Consider the following 17,788-nt stretch of genomic DNA (forward strand, 5'->3'; position numbering starts at 1 on the left):
GGCATGGCCGGATGTTGGAGCAAAGCGGAAGTGACGTAAGAAATCTTCTGGTGATAGTTTACCAGGAAGGGAGGGGGGATGAGTCATAAAAAGGCCAATGAGAGCTGGAGGTGTGTGTCTGTGTAAATCCAGGAAGGGAACAGGCAGCAGCTTCAGCTGCCTACAGTTAAAATGGCTGCAGCCAGACTCAGTGGAGGGAGATTTCTGCGGCATATTTGGCAAGTACAGAATCACAGTATATATAAAATAAAATGCAAAGTGGTTGGCGGGAAGTTCCAGAATGGCAAAGATGTCTTTATTACAAATTACGTGAGCAGACTGCAGTTCCTCTTTAAAGTGTGGCTTCAGTTCCGCTTTCGTGGAATTTTTATCATTTTAATGCCATTTAAACTGGATACTACAGTTATACTGAAGTAAGCCACTGCATATCTTTTCTAAATTTTCAAGAAAAAAATGAATCTTATTTTGTTTTGTGAATGTCTAAGGGCCCGTTGAAACATATTGCAGCGACTATCCTTTTAAGCACTGGAAGAATACCAGTCACCCCTAGGACACATGGAAAATGTTTTATGTATGCCCCGTTCGCTCTGCAATGCAGCCTGGCGTTGCGATGCAGTGAGCTGTGATAACATGCAGACATGCAGCACCCTGGATGGCACGGCATGTGACTGCAAATTAGCACAAAGCACAACACTGGTGCGTGGCGACATGAATTACGTGTCACTTTGTGGACTTCAAATAAAGTAGAGAAATAAAAATAAAAAGGGGGGGGGGTGTGCGGGGGTTAGGAATATGTGATGCACGGGAATGGGTATCACACCGCCCCCCTCACTGACAGCTGCCTGCACAGTAAAGCGTTTCGGTTTAGTGTATGAGCAGTGCGGACAGGCCCTAAAACAGATACTAATATTTGAAATTTTTGCCCTATTCTGTTTACTTCATCCTATAACTATATGGCACAACGATTCCACGATACTGCATCATTAAATTCCCCATCAACACTGAAAAGAGCAATGCATACATCTCACCTTTATAATAAGTACTGTCCTCCATATACCGAGACAGCCCGAAATCTCCTAATTTGACGCAGTCGGTAGATGAGACCAGCACATTCCTAGCAGCGATATCTCTGACAAAAGAGATTTGGATATGTAAAGACACAAGATAGAACACGTATCACAATGACTTATGCAGAGATCTCCATTCACAAAGCAATCAAACTAATATTTTACTTAAAGGAATTGAAAAAGGCAGAAGGTTTATCTTAATGCATTCTATGCATTAAGATAAAAAGCCTTCTGTGTGCAGCAGCCCCCCCCCCCCCTAATACTTACCTGAGCCCCATCTCTGTCCAGCGATGTCCACGAGTCTGGGAGTTTCCCTCCTAATTGGCTGGGACACAGCAGCGGCGACATTGGCTCCCGCTGCTGTCAATTAAGGTCAGTTAGCCAATCGGGGGGGTGGGGGGGGGGCGCGAACGGCAGCTCTGTGTCCGAATGGACACAAACAGCTGTGGCTCAGGTGCCCCCATAGCAAGCTGCTTGCTGTGGGGGCACTCAACAGGAGGGAGAGGGGGGGGGGGAGCACCGAAAAGGAACCCGAGTAGAGGAGGATCAGGGCTGCTCTGTGCAAAACCAACTGCACAGAGGAGGCAAGTATAACATGTATTAAAAAAAATAAAAATAAAGAAGAAATGATAAAGAGCACAATATGTTTTTATGAACAAAACTGCATATACATTTTCACTTTCCTTTAATTAACTCCAAAATTTCAGAGATTTATGTAAAAACAAAAGATTATTTCATAGGGAGTAGGTCCTTTTTTTTACTGCCTAGCTGTAAATCCTGCCAGCGAAGTCCATCGCTTCCTGTAATGGGATGGCAACAATGCTGCACTGCTCCTGAATTCAGAGCAAAGTTGTCACTCATGTAGGCTGGGCCTGTTTGCACTACAGTGGGATGAAAAGGTGTTGCAAGAGGGGTGTCAGCACTGTCACTGCTAAATCACAAGCCTGTCATTCAGCACCTGGCCCCACCCTCTGCTTTCTGGACCGACAGTTGCTGAAACCCTCCGACCCGGGAGCTGCAGTATCTGGGAGGGGGGAGTGTGTGAGACACAAATGAAGGAACATTTTGCTCAGTTAGGGAGGGTAGATGAGGTTTTTGGATACCTTATGAAGCTTGTGAATCACACGGGTTTTGAGATGTGTTTAGACCATTAAACCTTTACCGGCCAACTTTGCTGCATTGAGGGGCCAAGTATTATACAAAAATACCACCAAGACAACAAAGGAGTGGCTCAACAAGAAGAACATTAAGGTCATGGAGTGGACTAGTCAGCCTCCAGACCTTAATCCTATAGAAAATATGTGGGAGGGAGCTGAAACTTCAACTTGTCAAGAGACAGCCAAGAAACCTTAAGGATTTAGAGAAGATCTGTAAAGAGAAGTGGGCCAAAATCCCTCCTGAGATGTGTGCAAACCTGGTCACCAACTACTAGAAACGTCTGACCTCTGATTGCCAACAATGGTTTCTCCACCAAGTACTAAGTCATGTTTTGCTTGGGGATCAAATACTTAATTTCACTCACTGAACTGCAGCTCAATTTATTGCATTCGTTTTATGTGGTTTTTTTTTCTGGATTTTTTTGTTGATATTCTGTCTCTATCATTTAAAATGCACCTCTGCTAAAAATTATAGAACCTTCATTTCTTTGTAAGTGGGCAAAGTTACAAAATCTGCAGGGGATCAAATAATTATTTTTCCCACTGTAGGCTTTTAGCAGTGTTTAGCAGCAGGAGATTTTATTTTCTTTTAAAGGCTGAGGAAAAAAAAAAAAAAACAACCCACTGCCAGTGCGTTTAGCAGCAGCAGAGTTTGGTAAAAAAACACAAAATACGCTTAAAAGCTAGCACTTAAAGTGGAGTTCCAACCCAAAAATGGAACTTCCGCTTTAAGGGAATATGTCCCCCCTGACATGCCACATTTGGCATTTCATTTTTATTTGGTGGGGGGGAGCGGAAACCCTCATTCTAGGAGGTTCCAGCTCCCACTTCCTCCCGCCGCCGGAAGCAAGTTCACCTCTCCCCCCTCCCTCTCAGCAATCATCTGGGACGCGTCACAGGTCCAAGATGATTACCCGGCCAGTCACAGCGCGCCGCCTGGCTCACGCATGCGCCACAGCCGGGAGCCCACAGTGACAATGCCGGCGCCGCAGAGAGGAGCGGGGCTTCATTCTCCCACATCGCTTGACCCCAGGACAGGCAAGTGTCCGATTATTAAAAGTCAGCAGCTGCAGTATTTGTAGCTGCTGACTTTTATTTTTTTTTTTTTTTCTTAAGCCGAACTCCGCTTTAAGCATTAATTCATTTCAATGGCCAGAATAAATGAAAACCTTGGCTTTCAAAGTATCCAGCATAAGCGACTGAATTTCAATGAGTATCAGCTTCTCGCGATTCCCTAAAAATGCAGCATCCAGACTGGGAGTGAAAGCACTGGGAGGCAATCAGGTGTGCTGCATGCAAATGTTATGACAGAAAACATGGTTATAGGAGTAGAAAGAGTGAGCAGAAGGCTAACCTCATAAGTCTCCTGCTCCTTTTTTTCACTGTCCAGTCAGTAGGTTGGACAGTGAGGACACCAATCTGCCATTTACAACAGAGAAAGTGTTGTGACCTGCCAAGTAGTGCTGTCCATCAGACATCTCAGAACCTGATGGTCAGAAATACAATTCCATTGGCCGGTAAAAAGCCCCTATATGTATTTAGCCGATTTCTTTTGAGATCAGCTGTAGAAGCTCATTTTATATATTTGTTTCCTTTTAAAAAATAGTCAGTAGAGGTCGCTGTGGGGTTGAAATTAAACTTCCCCTCTGGGTTTTTGAATGTACAATATTCTCTGGGTAGAGAAAGCACAAGGTGACACACAAACCGCAAAGAAGCCGAAATCCCGTAACTGCCGATAAACCGAGGCAGACATTTACAGTTCAAATGGGGGAATTCAAATGCGAATATGGCCATGTAGGAAAAAAAAACAAAATTTTAAAAGAAAGAATATTGAATGTCTACAGTAAATAATTTATTGTGGCATTGATACCTTTACATATTTGTTCCTCTACAGTTTACTAATTGTATTTGATCATTTGTCCTGCGTTTGACTTCAAGTGCATTCATGCTTTAAAAAGTAACTCCACTGTTGTTGCGAAAACCACACTCCCCATCTGGGTGATCTATGTACACCGCAGGGATTTTAACAAACATTGTAGCAGATTCCTACCTTTTATTATTCTGAAGAAATAGACAGGTTTGTCTGTGTACATGTGCAAAGTGAATCTGTATGGGGGTAGTTTTATAATTATAATAAATCAGCTGCTGCACTTGCAGGGTGCCAACGAGGAAAGTGGGAGGGTCTGCATCCCTGTTTTCCCTTTGGGAGTACCTCAACAAAAATGACATTTTTGTTGCAGGGGATGACAAAAATCTGACTTGTATCTTAGTGCAGACTTCTGGGTAAGCCAATCACACAAGCAGGTGAGTGTTCTGTGCACCATCTGCGTACAGAACGTCCCCATATTGCATTTTACAGAAATTTACAGAGTAGAGCTGCACGATTAATCGTTAAAAAAATTGAAATCGCGATTCGACCCTCCTCGCGATCCTTTCCTCGATTCAGTGCAGAGTTCTCTGCTCAAGCTGACAGCTGTCAGAAAAAAAAAAAAAAAAAACAAACAGGCAGCCTGCCAAGATTATCACAACATTGCTTAGGTGGAGATAAAGAAAAACATTGTAACATTTCGTTCTTTCAGATCAAAGGAATAAACTTCTGTCTATAGATGAGGGCAGTTTAACCACTTAAAGTGGATGTAAACCCTTTACTATACCCAGTGAAGTGAACAGCCTCAGGGGGATGAAACAAATCCCCCTATATAAGACCCCTTTCACACTGGGGCGGTTTTTCAGGCGCTTTAGCGCTGGTAATAGCCTCTGCTTAGCGTCTGAAAACCGCCTCCCATTCATTCAAGTGTGACTTTTCACACTCGGGCGGTGCACTTACGGGATGTTCCAAAAAAAGCCCTGCAAGCAGCATCTTTGGGGCGGGTTGGGAGCACTGTATTTAGCGCTCCCAAAATGCCCTAACCATTGGAATGCCCTTAAAAGCAACTAAAAAGCGCTTCAGAAGCGCTGCAACATGGGTATTTTTAACCCCTTCTTTGGGGTTAAAAGCGCTCTGCTAGCGGCCGAAAAGCGCCGCTAAAACGAGCGTCGCTTCAGCGCTAACGTGGCCGCGGCCCCAGTGTGAAAGGGGTCTAAGTTTTACATGTATATCTGCTGTCTTCAGCTTTATATACTGTTTAGAAAGTGCACATTGTGTAAGAATTTAAAAAAAAAAAAAACTAAACAGTGAAGTTACCCAATTTTTTTGTATAATGTTAAAGCTGACGTTACGCCGCGAGAATCGCGATCTTAATTTCAAGCAAAAAAATAGTTTCCCATTTGAGCCAGAATTGTGCAGCTCTGTTGCAGAGCTGCAGATTGAAAAGAAAAGGTAATTTTTTAATAACATTAAAATTACAATATGACTTCTGTCACAATTGTTTATACTTTTTTATTTATTTATTTATTTTTTTTTACTTGCTGTTTTTTTTCCCATGAAAGTGGAGTTACCCTTTAAATTTTGTCAAGTTCACAGTTACGACATTAGAAGGTGCAATAAAAAACTGACTGATGAAGTTATTCCTGCAAGTCATGATCCTCTTACCTATGTACAAATCTTTTGCTCTCCAGGTAGGCGAGCGCTGTGCTGAGCTGATAAGCGTAGAGGATAAGGGACGCCAGGTCCAGGTTGTATTTTCGGACTTGTAAAAACGATCGCAACTGTCAACAGAAAAAAAAAGTAAATATCAGTACAAACCTTACAAAGAATCATGAAAACTTTGCAGTGGTGACCTGTGAGGAGAGAAACAAGGGAGCTGCAATTGCGGACTTTGACAGCCTTGGAGCCATGTGCCTTTTAAAAAACAATCTCATCTGGACTTTACTACCTTATAAGTGGCCTGGAACTAGCCTGCAGCTTTTAAAATCTGAACTTCAATTCCTGCACATTGGTGACAAGTTCAGTAGCTCGCTGGGTAGTGAAGCCAGGATCAGGATGGAATTCCTGGAACTTGAACCTTTAAAAAACAGGTTAACGGCAAATTTCTCTTCTCCCAGGTTCACTGTAATGGAATTATGCACAGATGCACAGATCTTAAAGCCCAACTCCAGCTAGATAACAATTACCCCTTGCAGTGGGGATGTGCCCACACTGCAAGCATTAATAGCCAATTTCTTCCAAGGGAGAGGAGAAACCGTTTTACTTACCTGATCCTCCACTCCCCCGGGAGGCAGCCCCCCCCCCCACTATCTGGTGGTGGAATGTCTCCTCTGTATCCTCATGTCCATAGCAGTGAACATAGGAAGACTGTTGATAGGGATTATGAATTTTTGCCCACATCCCTAAATACTACACAGCAAAATACAAACCCTCTGTGATAGGATTAAAAAAAAATTGGTCTAAACTTTATTTGTTCTGATTAAAATCAAATAGATGATATAAAAACACATTTATATGCAGTCATGTAAAAATGCTCTGGGCTTGATGATGTCAGGACTCTAGACCGCCTGAGCACGGGGGGTGCAGAAGCTGAGGGGGGTCAGTCTAGCTGTGGGAAGGAGTGGAGAATCGGGTAAGTAAATATCTTTTTTTTTTTGTTCCCCTAGCCTAAACCGCCTGCCGACCAGCCGCTGTCATTATACTGCAGCAGGTCGGCACGATCCCGCGAGCCGTCGTAGCTGTACGTCGGCTCCTCTAAGCGGGATAGCGGTCGCGCGCACGTGCCCGCTGCACTGTGGAGGGTGCCGATGCTCGTGGCTGATGGTCGCGATGACCGCCCGCCACTAGCCATTGCCGGCACGAGAGGCAGAACAGGGACGTGTGTGTGTAAACACACAAATCCCTGTTCTGTGAGGAGAGACAGATCGTGTGTTCCTAATAGCTAGGAATCACGATCTGTCATTTCCTCTAGTCAGTCCCCTCCCCCTACAGTTAGAAACACACACAGGGAACACAGTTAACCCCCTGATCGCCCCCTAGTGTTAACCCCTTCCCCGCCAGTGACATTTTTACAGTAATCAGTGCATTTTTATAGCACTGATTGCTTTATAAATGCCAGTGGTCCCAAAAATGTGTCAAAAGTGTCCAATGTGTCCACCATAACGTCGCAGTCCCGATAAGAAAAAAAAAAAAAAATCGCAGATAGCCTCCATTACTAGTAAAAAAAAAAAAATAATAAAAATGCCATATTTTGTAGACGCTATAACTTTTGCACAAACCAATCAATATATGCTTATTGCGATTTTTATTACCAAAAATATGTAAACTGTGAAAAAAGTCTCGGTGTATGCTTTTGAACCAGTTGCATCAGTCCTGGGCTCCCAGATCATCCCATCTGGGAAAACCCAGGAAAGGCAGCAGCGGGGGGGACCCCTCTTCTGTCAACTGTAAAAGCAATCAAGCGGCTCTATAGACACTCCGTTCACTTACACTATGCAGAATCGCCTGCTGGTAAAAAAAAAAAAAAAAAACAGTACCGGGATCATGGTCGTAGACCGCATATATATATATATATATATATATATATATATATATATAGACATCGGTATTAAGGCTGAAAGCTCAGTTGGGCTTTAATGATAAGGAAAAACAAGTCTGTAAAAGTTAGTACTTACCTCTCCCAGTGTACACAGCTCCATGATTATCCACACTGGGTTTTCTGTTATCACTCCGATTAACTTCACAATATGTGGGTGGTCAAACTGACGCATCGTTACTGCAAATGAAAAAAAAAAAAAAAGACGTGTCATCATTTAAAGGATATATAAAGCCTTTTTATAGCCTTTTTAGGAATGGATGTGGCAGTTCAGATGGATTTAAAAATTCTCTGTAATCTGTGCTAATGTTTTAAGAAACTTGTCTGTGTATGAATTATATAAGTACACAAGGGCGACCACATTTGCTCAAATTATTCAGGCTCTGCCTCTTCTTTCTACGCAATGGTTGTGCTTCACCCCTCTTTCTTACAATGCACGTTCTCCGAAGACTCACTGAAAATAATGCGCTTGAATTCAGTGGATTTCGCCTGCAGAACAATATATTTTTTTTATATATTTAATTTTTTTTTATTGGCAGCAATCAACGAGCATTAACAAATAACCAATTGTGGGTAATAAAAGATAATAATATATATTTGTTTTTTTTTTTTTTAATAAAGGTGTCAAGTGGAATGCCTACTTGGAAGTACATTAAGCTTTTTTTATTGTGAGACAAATTAAGGTGGACATAAATCCATTATTTTTATTTTGGATATAGAAGGGAGGCATTAACACCTCTCAGGTGATAGACGTGCAGTAAAGGCCGAGTCTTGGTGCCGGCATATGAATTAGAAAAATATGGCTGCCTTCATATTTTAATTATAGACAATACACAGAAATGAATTGTGCCCGGCCCATTAACACATGTATGTTGTAAATATCAGAATCTGATTTTCTGAAAAAAAGAGAGATTGGACAACAATAGGGATAACAGAATTGTTTTGGCAATCATGTGAATTCAACAAATTGAATTGCATTTAAAATTACACTTTTTTTTTCTTGTTCAAAATTTTTATTTTTTTGAAACATGAAATAATAAAATTAGACTTTTTATATAAAACAACAAGTAACTGTCAGACTACTACAGCCTTCAAAGTATTAAAGCAAAACTAAATTCTGCTATACTTACCTTCACATCAACGTTCCGACGCCTGCAAGATCCTTCGCTGGCATCTTTTCTTGCCGGTCTTTGGCCATCTAAATTGGCCGATATGGGATGTGAAATCATCCTGGCACACAGGCACTCTACTGGAATGCAAACTGGTCTGTGAGCAGGTAGGTTCATTTTATTGCGAAAAAAAAAAAAAAGTGGTTCTAAAGTCAGGTTTTTTTTTATCTTAACCACTTCAGCCTCGGAAGATTTTACCCTTCCTGACCAGAGCACTTTTTACAATTTGGCACTGCGTCACTTTAACTTGTAATTGAACAGCCATGCAATGCTGTACCCAAACGAAACTTGCGTCCTCTTATTTCCCACAAATAGAGCTTTCTTTTAGTGCTATTTGATCACCTCTATGGTTTATATTTTGTGTGCCATAAACAAAAAACAGTGAAAATTTTGAAAAAAACACAAAAAATATTTTTAACTATAATAAATAGCCCCAAAATGTTTTTAAAAAACAAAATTTCTTCATCAGTTTAGGCCAATATATATTCTATATATATATATATATATATATATATATATATATATATATATATATATATATATATATATATATATTTTATTTTTTTACTAAAATCGCATTAAGCGTATATTGATTGGTTTACGCAAAAGTTATAGCGTCTACAAACTATGGGAAAGATTTATGGCATTTTTATTATTTTTACTAGTAATGGCGGTGATCTGTGATTTTTAGTGGTATTGTGTCATTGCAACGGACAGATCAGACACTTTTGACACATTTTTGGGACCACTGACATTTATACAGCGGTCAGTGCTATAAATATGCACTGATTACTGTGTAAATGTCACTAGTAGGGAAGGGGTTAACACTAGGGGGCAATCAATGGGGTTCCCTCAATGTGTTTCTAACTGTATGGGGATAGGACTAACTAGGGGAGGAGACATATTGTGGTTTCTACATACTAGGAACAAACGATATGTCCCCTCTCCCCTGACAGAACAGGGCTCTCGTGCACGTGATTACGCGTGGCCGGCGGCGATTGTGACCACGAGCATCAGGTACCCCGCCTTGCAGCGGCTCTTAAAGGGAACCCTGTATATATACACGGGGTTTCGCGCAGGGGTGCCATTCTGCCCCCCGTAAAAAGACGTGAGCCGGTCTCATGTAAACAAGCCCCAAATCTCTCCAACATTTGGACATTTCACAACCCATGCTATCACAAGGGATGTTGTGATATAAAAAAAAAAAAAAAAAAAAAAAAAGGTACAATGTAAAGAAAAAAAAATTCTATTAAAAAAAAAAAAAAAAAAAAAAAAAAAGAGCGTGTCTGCCCCGTGAACGTGCACATAGCTCCCGCATGCATACACTCACCGGCCGCTTTATTAGGTACACCTATTCAATTGTTTGGTAACAACAACAAGTTGCTAATCAGCCAATAACATGGCAGCAACTCAATGCATTTAGGCATAGGCTTGCACAAGGGGTGTGCCAGGTGTGTAGGGGATTTATGTGACTTTGCATGTGCCATGGTTGTTGGTGCCAGACGGGCTGGTCTGAGTATTTTAAAAACTGCTGATCTACTGGGAGTTTCACACACAACCATCTCTCGGGTTTACGGAGAATGGTAAGAAAAAGAAAAAATATCCAGTGAGCGGCAGTTGTGTGGAAGAAAATGCCTTGTTGAGGTCAGAGGAGAATGGGCAGACTGTTTCCAGATGATAGAAAGGCGTCAGTAACTCAAATAACCACTCGTTACATCCAAGGTATGCAGAATACCATCTCTGAATGCACAACACATCAAAACTTGAAGCAGATGGGTTACAGCAGCAGAAGACCACACTGGGTGCCAATCCTGTCAGCTAAGAACAAGAAACTGAGGCTACAATTCGCACAGGATCACCAAAATTGGACAATAGAAGATTGGAAAAACGTTGCCTGGCCTGATGAGTCTGGATTTCAGCTGCGATATTCAGATGGTGGGGTCAGAATTTGGCGTAAACAACATGAAAGCATGGATCCATGGGCGGTGCACTTGCGGGACAGGAAAAAAAAGTTCTGCAAGCAGCATCTTTGGGGCGGTGAAGGAGCGCTGTATACAGTGCTCCTACACCGCCCCTGTCCATTGGAATGAATGGACAGTGCTTCCAAAGCGCCCGTAAAGCGCTTTAGAAGCTCCACGACACGGCGCTTTCAACCCGAGCTTTGAACCCCCGCAAGCAGCCGAAAAGCGCCGCTAAAACTAGCGGGGCTTTACTGCTAATGGACCCGCCGCCCCAGTGTGAAAGGGGTCTGAACGTCAGAGCAGGAGCAATAATGTTAGCTCCAGACCTCCAGCGTAACTTTAAACTGGTAACACTTAAAGGCTTTTAAAGCGTCTCCTATGGAGGTTTTTAGGTACCGTTGTTTAATGCATGACATGTTAGGCATCTATTTACTTGGGGTAACATCTTTTATTTTCAACCAAATAATTTGGTATTATATTGTGTTTTTGAGCATTAAAATTAAAGTGCATTTTTTTACTAAAATTCGATTTTGAAAAACCGAAGCGCAAATACCATGTGACATAAAAATATGCAACACCCACCATTTTATTCTCTAGGGCCCCTTCTTAAAAAAAAAAAAAAAAAATACATATAATGTTTGAGGGTTAGAAGTAGTTTCCTAGCAAAAAAAAAAAATGCAGATTTTAACATGTGGGAGAGGAATGTCAGAATGGGGCCGGACTGGAACAGAGTCATATCAGATCTTAGCACTGCTTTGATTTGCATGAACATGCCAGGAAATATCATCTCAGCTACTCAAGTATATCATATAGAGATGAGTCTGGCTCCTCATTCAATTAAAATTCTCCAGCAGGCTAAACACGTAGCTGGGCTACAAGCCAGGGCAGTCCTAGAGTGTGAGTGACTGTGGTGGGAACAACATAATGTAAACCCCCTTGGGGGGGGGGAGGGGCAGGGACTGATGTGAAAGGTTCGATATTGTGTTTATAATACACTGAATCAATATAAATGGGGCACAGAGTACAAATGTTATAACACTGGAACCAACAGCATGTCTCTAGAAAGTAATGAGGCCCAAACCCTGGAACTACTACCCGCTTCTGCCCGATTCTGTCCTAGGCTCGCTTACCCTTCCACTTAACGTAAGCTGCTCATTGTGTGGCCTTAGTTCAGCATATCTAGCCTATTAACCTCTGCCGCTGTAGAAAGAACGGTAGAGACTATTATTGTTAACCACTTGCCACCCAGGCCAATTCTGACATTTCTCTCCTACATATAAAAATAACAATTTATTTGCTAGAAAATTACATAGAACCCCCAAACACTATATATGTTTTTTTTTTTTTTTTTTTTTTTTTTAGCAAAGACCCTAGAGAATACACTGGCGGTTGTTGCAACTTTTTATCTTGCGCAGCAATTTTTTAAAAGCGTTTTTTTTTTGGGAAAAAAAGCAAAACGTTTTGTGCTTAAAAAAAAAAAAAAAAAAAGACAGTAAAGTTAGCCCAATTTTATTGCACAAGAGATGAAACATGAAGTTACACCGAGTAAATAGATACCTAAGATGTCACGCTATAAAATTGCACATGTTCGTGGAATGGCGCCAAACTTCGGTAGTTAAAAATCCCTATAGGCGACGCTTTAAAATTTTTTACTGGTTACAGGTTTAGAGAGTTACAGGGCTAGAATTATTGCTCTCGCGCCAACGTTCGCGCCGATACCTCACATGTGTTCTCATATGTGGGCGGGACTTATGTATGCGAACGCATTTGCATGCGACCACACGGGGACAGGGGCACTTTAAAAATTTGTATTTATTTTTTATTGTTGTTTTTTTTTTTTTTTAGCTTGACACTTTTAAAAAAACAAAAAATTTTTTGGATCACTTTTATTCCTATTACAAGGAATGTAAACATCCCTTGTAATAGAAATATGACACGATCGGTCCTCTTTACAGTGAGAGATGGGGTCAATAAGACCCCACATCTCCCCTCTAGGCTGAGAGGCCCAAAATCCTCCCCCCCCCCCCCCCAAAAAAAAAAAAAAAAATCTCGGCTTCCCAGCGCCATTTGTTTGAATGCAGAGGCCAAGCGTGACGTCATAACATCACGCCTGGTCCCTGTACGATCATAGAGACTTCGGCGACCATCTGGTGCGCCGGAAATCTATATGGTAAACATCCGGGGCCGGCGGATCCTGTCTCCGACTCACCGATGGAAGCGGTGAGTCGGTAGAAGCACCAGAGGGCGGCGGGAGGCGCCCCCTCTCGCCGCCCGTAAGAAAGATCAAGCGGCGCAACAGCTGCCGCTATGATCGTTCTTATGGTGTAGAGAATTGCCGGCTGAAAGAGCCGATATCTGAATGATGCCTGTAGCTGCACCCATCATTCTGATATCACCACTCAAAGTCAAGGACGTCATATGAAGTACGGCGGGCAGGAAGAGGTTAAACATACATTTAAAATCACATCAATTTAAAAACACAGAAAGAGGATTCTAAGGTGACATCTGCAGGCGCCTGCAGGAAGGAAGAATCACTGCATAAATACCACGACCTTCTCTAAATATAATATAACGTTTTATGGGAAAACACAGAGACGTGTCCTGAGGGAGACCTCCTGATAGCTGTCATGTTTTATAGATCAGTGCAATGGTGAACAAACGAGCGATGTGTAGAAAACGAACAGCAAAGACTTACAGGCCTCTTGTAAGAACTTCTCCCGCACACTGTCCGACGTGCAGTTTTTACAGGTTTTGATGGCGACGGACAAAGCGGGATTTTCCTGCAGAAAGAAAGATGCATATAAATTCCAAATGTTTCTGTGAAAGTCTGAGGGGTGATCTTATACAACGTGAACTATGTTAGCTTGTGCATACACATGGGTTCTCCAAACATTCCGACAGTCAGCAGTATAACTCTCACTAATATACAAGGGGGTTGATTTACAAATAGACTGTGCACTTTGCAAAGTGCAAACGCTCTAGAGCACGGGTATTGAATTAAAATTCAGGGAGGTCCGGTCAGTCAAATCTTACATCAAAAGGTCCGAATCTCATGTTTGTGTGCTGACTCCGATCCTTCACATCACAGTTCTACCTTTCCATCAGTAGCATCAGTCCTCCCCTTTACACCACAACACCCTTTTAAATAGCAGTTCCCCCTTTACACCTCAACACACCCTTTTACATCACAGCTCCCCCCCACCTTTATACCACAGCGCCATCTTTTACACCACAGCACCTCCCTTTATACCACAACGCCCTCTTTTACATTGCATTTCCCCCTTTACACCTCGCATGCCCCCTTTTACATTGCAGTTCCCCCTTTACACCTCCATGGCCCCCTTTACACCTCCATGGCCCCCTTTACACCTCCATGGCCCCCTTTTACATAGCAGTTCCTCCTTTAGACCTCAATGCCCCTTTTTACATTGCAGTTCCCCCTTTACACCCCCATGGCCCCCTTTACACCTCAATGCCCCCATTTACATTGCAGTTCCCCCTTTATACCACCATGCCCCCTTTTACATTGCAGTTCCCCTTTACACCTCAATGCCCCCTTTTACATTGCAGTTCCCCTTTACACCTCAATGCCCCCTTTTACATTGCAGTTCCCCTTTACACCTCAATGCCCCCTTTAACATAACAGCTCCCTTCCTTTACCACAGCGCCCCCTTTTACATCACAGCACCTCCCTTTACACCACAACGCCCCCTTTACACCTCACCTGCCTTTCCAAACTGAGATCTGTGTTATATTATATTTTATTCACTCAGTATTAAAGAGGGTGGTGGGACTCATACTTATTTGGGTTATCCCAACTTTGTAGTCCTACTCAGTGGACCTTTGGATGTGGGAACTCATCTATCCACATTATTGCTGTGTACTTTTACGACTGCAGAGGAACTTGTGTTTTTGTGAGTACCAAAATATATATATATATATATATATATATGTATGTGTGTAATTTTATATGTTGATGAGGGAGTTACCAAAAGTGGCAAAATAGAAGTTAATTAAACTTCAGATTTAAAAATTTACCGTGAGCTCAAACACCTTTAAAGAATAATATAGTGGTCTATATACCCACTCACCGGACTCATGTAAACTCCTTGATGGACATCTCCAAACTGCCCCTCGCCAATACATCGCCCGAGCTCAATCCTGTCCCGCTGGATCTCGTAGTCTCCCGCTGTCAGGAGAAAATGATTGAAACTTTGTAACAGAGTTAGCAAAGAAAGTGCACAAGAACATTTGGGCAATGAAAAGCTACACAAGACAATGGCGGACGCTACAGTCCTCTCTTGCAGGTACACAGCAGAGCGCGCTCACACACACACTCGCACAATATCAACGGCAAGCAAGGCACGTCACAAACATGTTTTCAGGGGTGGACAACCACTCAAATAAAGAAAAGTTTTTATTTTGATCCGTTTCCCTATTGAAGAGATATTCCTTCACTTCCCGTTCAAACAGAGCGCAAGGGAAAATCCCCCCCGAAAGGGACACAGAGGGCAATAAAAACCTGATAGCCTTCAACTCTTTTTTCCACTCCATCCAATATAAAAGTATAATGTTTTGGCAGAAGTTGTGGTTTTTATATTGCATTATTTATTTATTTTTTCTATTAACAGCACAAGAAATTCACTTAAAAAAAAAAGAGAAGTGCGGGATATGAAAAAATAAAACAGTCAAAAGCACCTAGGTGGATGCAGCATTAGTCCCCCGCCGCCTCTAAGACCAAGAACTGAGCAATCTAAGACTGCTGATTGCTCAGTTCTCAGTCTCCAGTGAGCAGAGAGCCGGTGACTGAGGGCGATATCACTCAGCTGGTCCAGACTCTGGAGAGATCCCGATTTTAATGTCTGGATCCACCCAGATGCCTGACCGGCAGATGGCTCAGCCTGAGAGCTTGAGCCAGCCCAGCACTCCAATGAACACTGGGGGGGGGGGGGGACAGAGAAAACTGAGAACTTTTTTCACTGTCCCTCCGTATTCACTGGAGTGCCGGGCGCAGCTGGCTCAAGCTCTCAAGCTGCCGGTCAGGCATCTGGGTGGATCCTGACATTAAAGTCGGGATCTTTCCAGAGTCTGGGCCGGCTGAGTGACAGCCAACAGAGGCCTTTAGCCTGCTGTCAGCTGAATACGAGGGGGTCACAAGAGTGCAGAACTAAGTGCACTCCTGTAATCCCCATGAAAAGTAGGGCCCAAAGAGCTTTTGCGCTACTTCTCCTTTAAAGCAGACCCTGTGGTAAAATGCAAGGTCCACCTCCCCCCTTTACAAATCTGCTACTATTAGTAAGTGCAAAATGTAAAGAAAAGAGTTATTGTTTATACTCACTTCACCCCCGTCTTCCTCCCGTCCACTCAGGACGAGGATGACGTCACAATCCTTCCAGTGACGTCACACTCCTTCCGTGGAATACAGAGCAGACCAAATCTAATGAGAAGACCATCTTCCAATAGACTAGAGCAGGGGTCTTAAACGGGCGGCCCTCCAGCTGTTGCGTAACTACAAGCCCCCTCATGCCTTTGTCTGCGGGAGTCATGCTTGTAGCTATCAGCCTTGCAATGCCTCATGGGACTTGTAGTTTTGCAACAGCTGGAGGGCCACAGGTTGAGACCCCTGGACTAGAGTGTCTTCTCTTGAGATTTTGTCCTCTCTTCCTGGAAGGATGGTGAAGTCACATACATGGATGTGGAAGTATAAAACAAACCTTTTTTTTTTTTCTTTACAGGTACATTTTAGATGATTTGTAAAGGGGAGAGGCTCCAAAACAGGGGAGAGGCTTCAGGCAATTTGCATTTTGCTGCAATTTTTTCTGCATTATATTACCTTGCAGGGTACAAAAAAATAAAAAGCCCAGCGGTTTACTATCGCTTTCAAGATGCTCGGGCTGCCAAGCAAAGCATTGCCACTGCAGAATGTGTACAGCCTGGTCCAGTTGTATTGTTACAATCCTGGTAAAGCCATGGCTCGGCTGTCTGCTCTTCCCATCTGAAAGAGCCCCATCTGAGCTGATCCTGCTTTACAATATCACTTTTACCAAAAAAAACACAAAAACTCTGGCAAAATGAGTAGCGGAGCTAGACCCTACCCAAAATAAATGGATGGCAAATAAGACGACATGTATGAAGGACAGGCAACACTTCACACTGGGCAGGCAAATACTGTGTACACACAGACCCGTTACCTTCATCTAATCCATAGTTTTCTGATTGGCATTTAGAGAGGGAACAGAAAATAGACTGACTTTACAAAACAAAAAGGCACATACAATACAGAGAAATAGACATGAATCCTTGTAACACTAGCAAAAGCATCAGCTGCAGAAGAAAGATTCAGCACACTGACAACTAGGCTTGTGTTTTCATCAAATATACAAACAAAAAAAAATCCAAACAACTCTTGCAGTCGGACGCACGCAGCGCAAACCCCCACCCCCCCCACCCACCCACCCCCCAATGAAAGGGTTGAATGCTCATTTTTGTCCAAGGTATTTTTTAAATGCAGGTTTAAATACCCTACCTCCAGCTCCCACAAACTTCCTCTGCTCCGTACGGCTGGTCCACTGAATCATCTTCTCTTCCTCACTCTGTCCAACGGTTGCTCTAAGACATCATCACATACGATGCAGTACCACCAGTCCTGCATTGTAACCCATGATGTTAAGGGCCTATCCCCAACCCAGAATGTCAGAGTGGAGAGGAGAAAGCTGCTTGCTGGGGGAGCGATGAGTAAGTTAAGTAAAATTGGTTTTTAAAAAAGGTACCACAGACTAAAATGAGCATTTAAAAAGAGATCTATAGGTACAGCATACACTTCGATATCATAATATCAGCATTGTAATAGCAATACAATAGTTCTATTTGACAATCCAATATAAGCGTACTTAAAAAAGTTTTGCCTGTCTGTTTACTAACAATTGCTAGAGGATTACATATCCCATGGTACCGTGCTGCCTGCAAGCAGTG

The 17,788-nt window shown here is 42.6% G+C and overlaps 1 protein-coding gene across 1 annotated transcript in view; it reads right to left on the bottom strand.

Annotated features, from left to right (window-relative positions):
* PTK2 (protein tyrosine kinase 2) overlaps positions 1-17,788 on the bottom strand; it is a gene marked incomplete in the record, with an annotated part of 322,618 nt that overhangs the window by 110,667 nt on the left and 194,163 nt on the right. The window contains 6 exon segments of the mRNA XM_073632301.1: positions 1,029-1,129; positions 5,757-5,872; positions 7,766-7,866; positions 13,512-13,596; positions 14,908-15,005; positions 17,008-17,028. Of these exon segments, the coding sequence (XP_073488402.1) occupies positions 1,029-1,129; positions 5,757-5,872; positions 7,766-7,866; positions 13,512-13,596; positions 14,908-15,005; positions 17,008-17,028 (522 nt within the window).

Source organism: Aquarana catesbeiana, linkage group LG05 (assembly GCF_042186555.1).
Source record: "Aquarana catesbeiana isolate 2022-GZ linkage group LG05, ASM4218655v1, whole genome shotgun sequence".
Classification (NCBI taxonomy): Eukaryota; Metazoa; Chordata; class Amphibia; order Anura; family Ranidae; genus Aquarana; species Aquarana catesbeiana.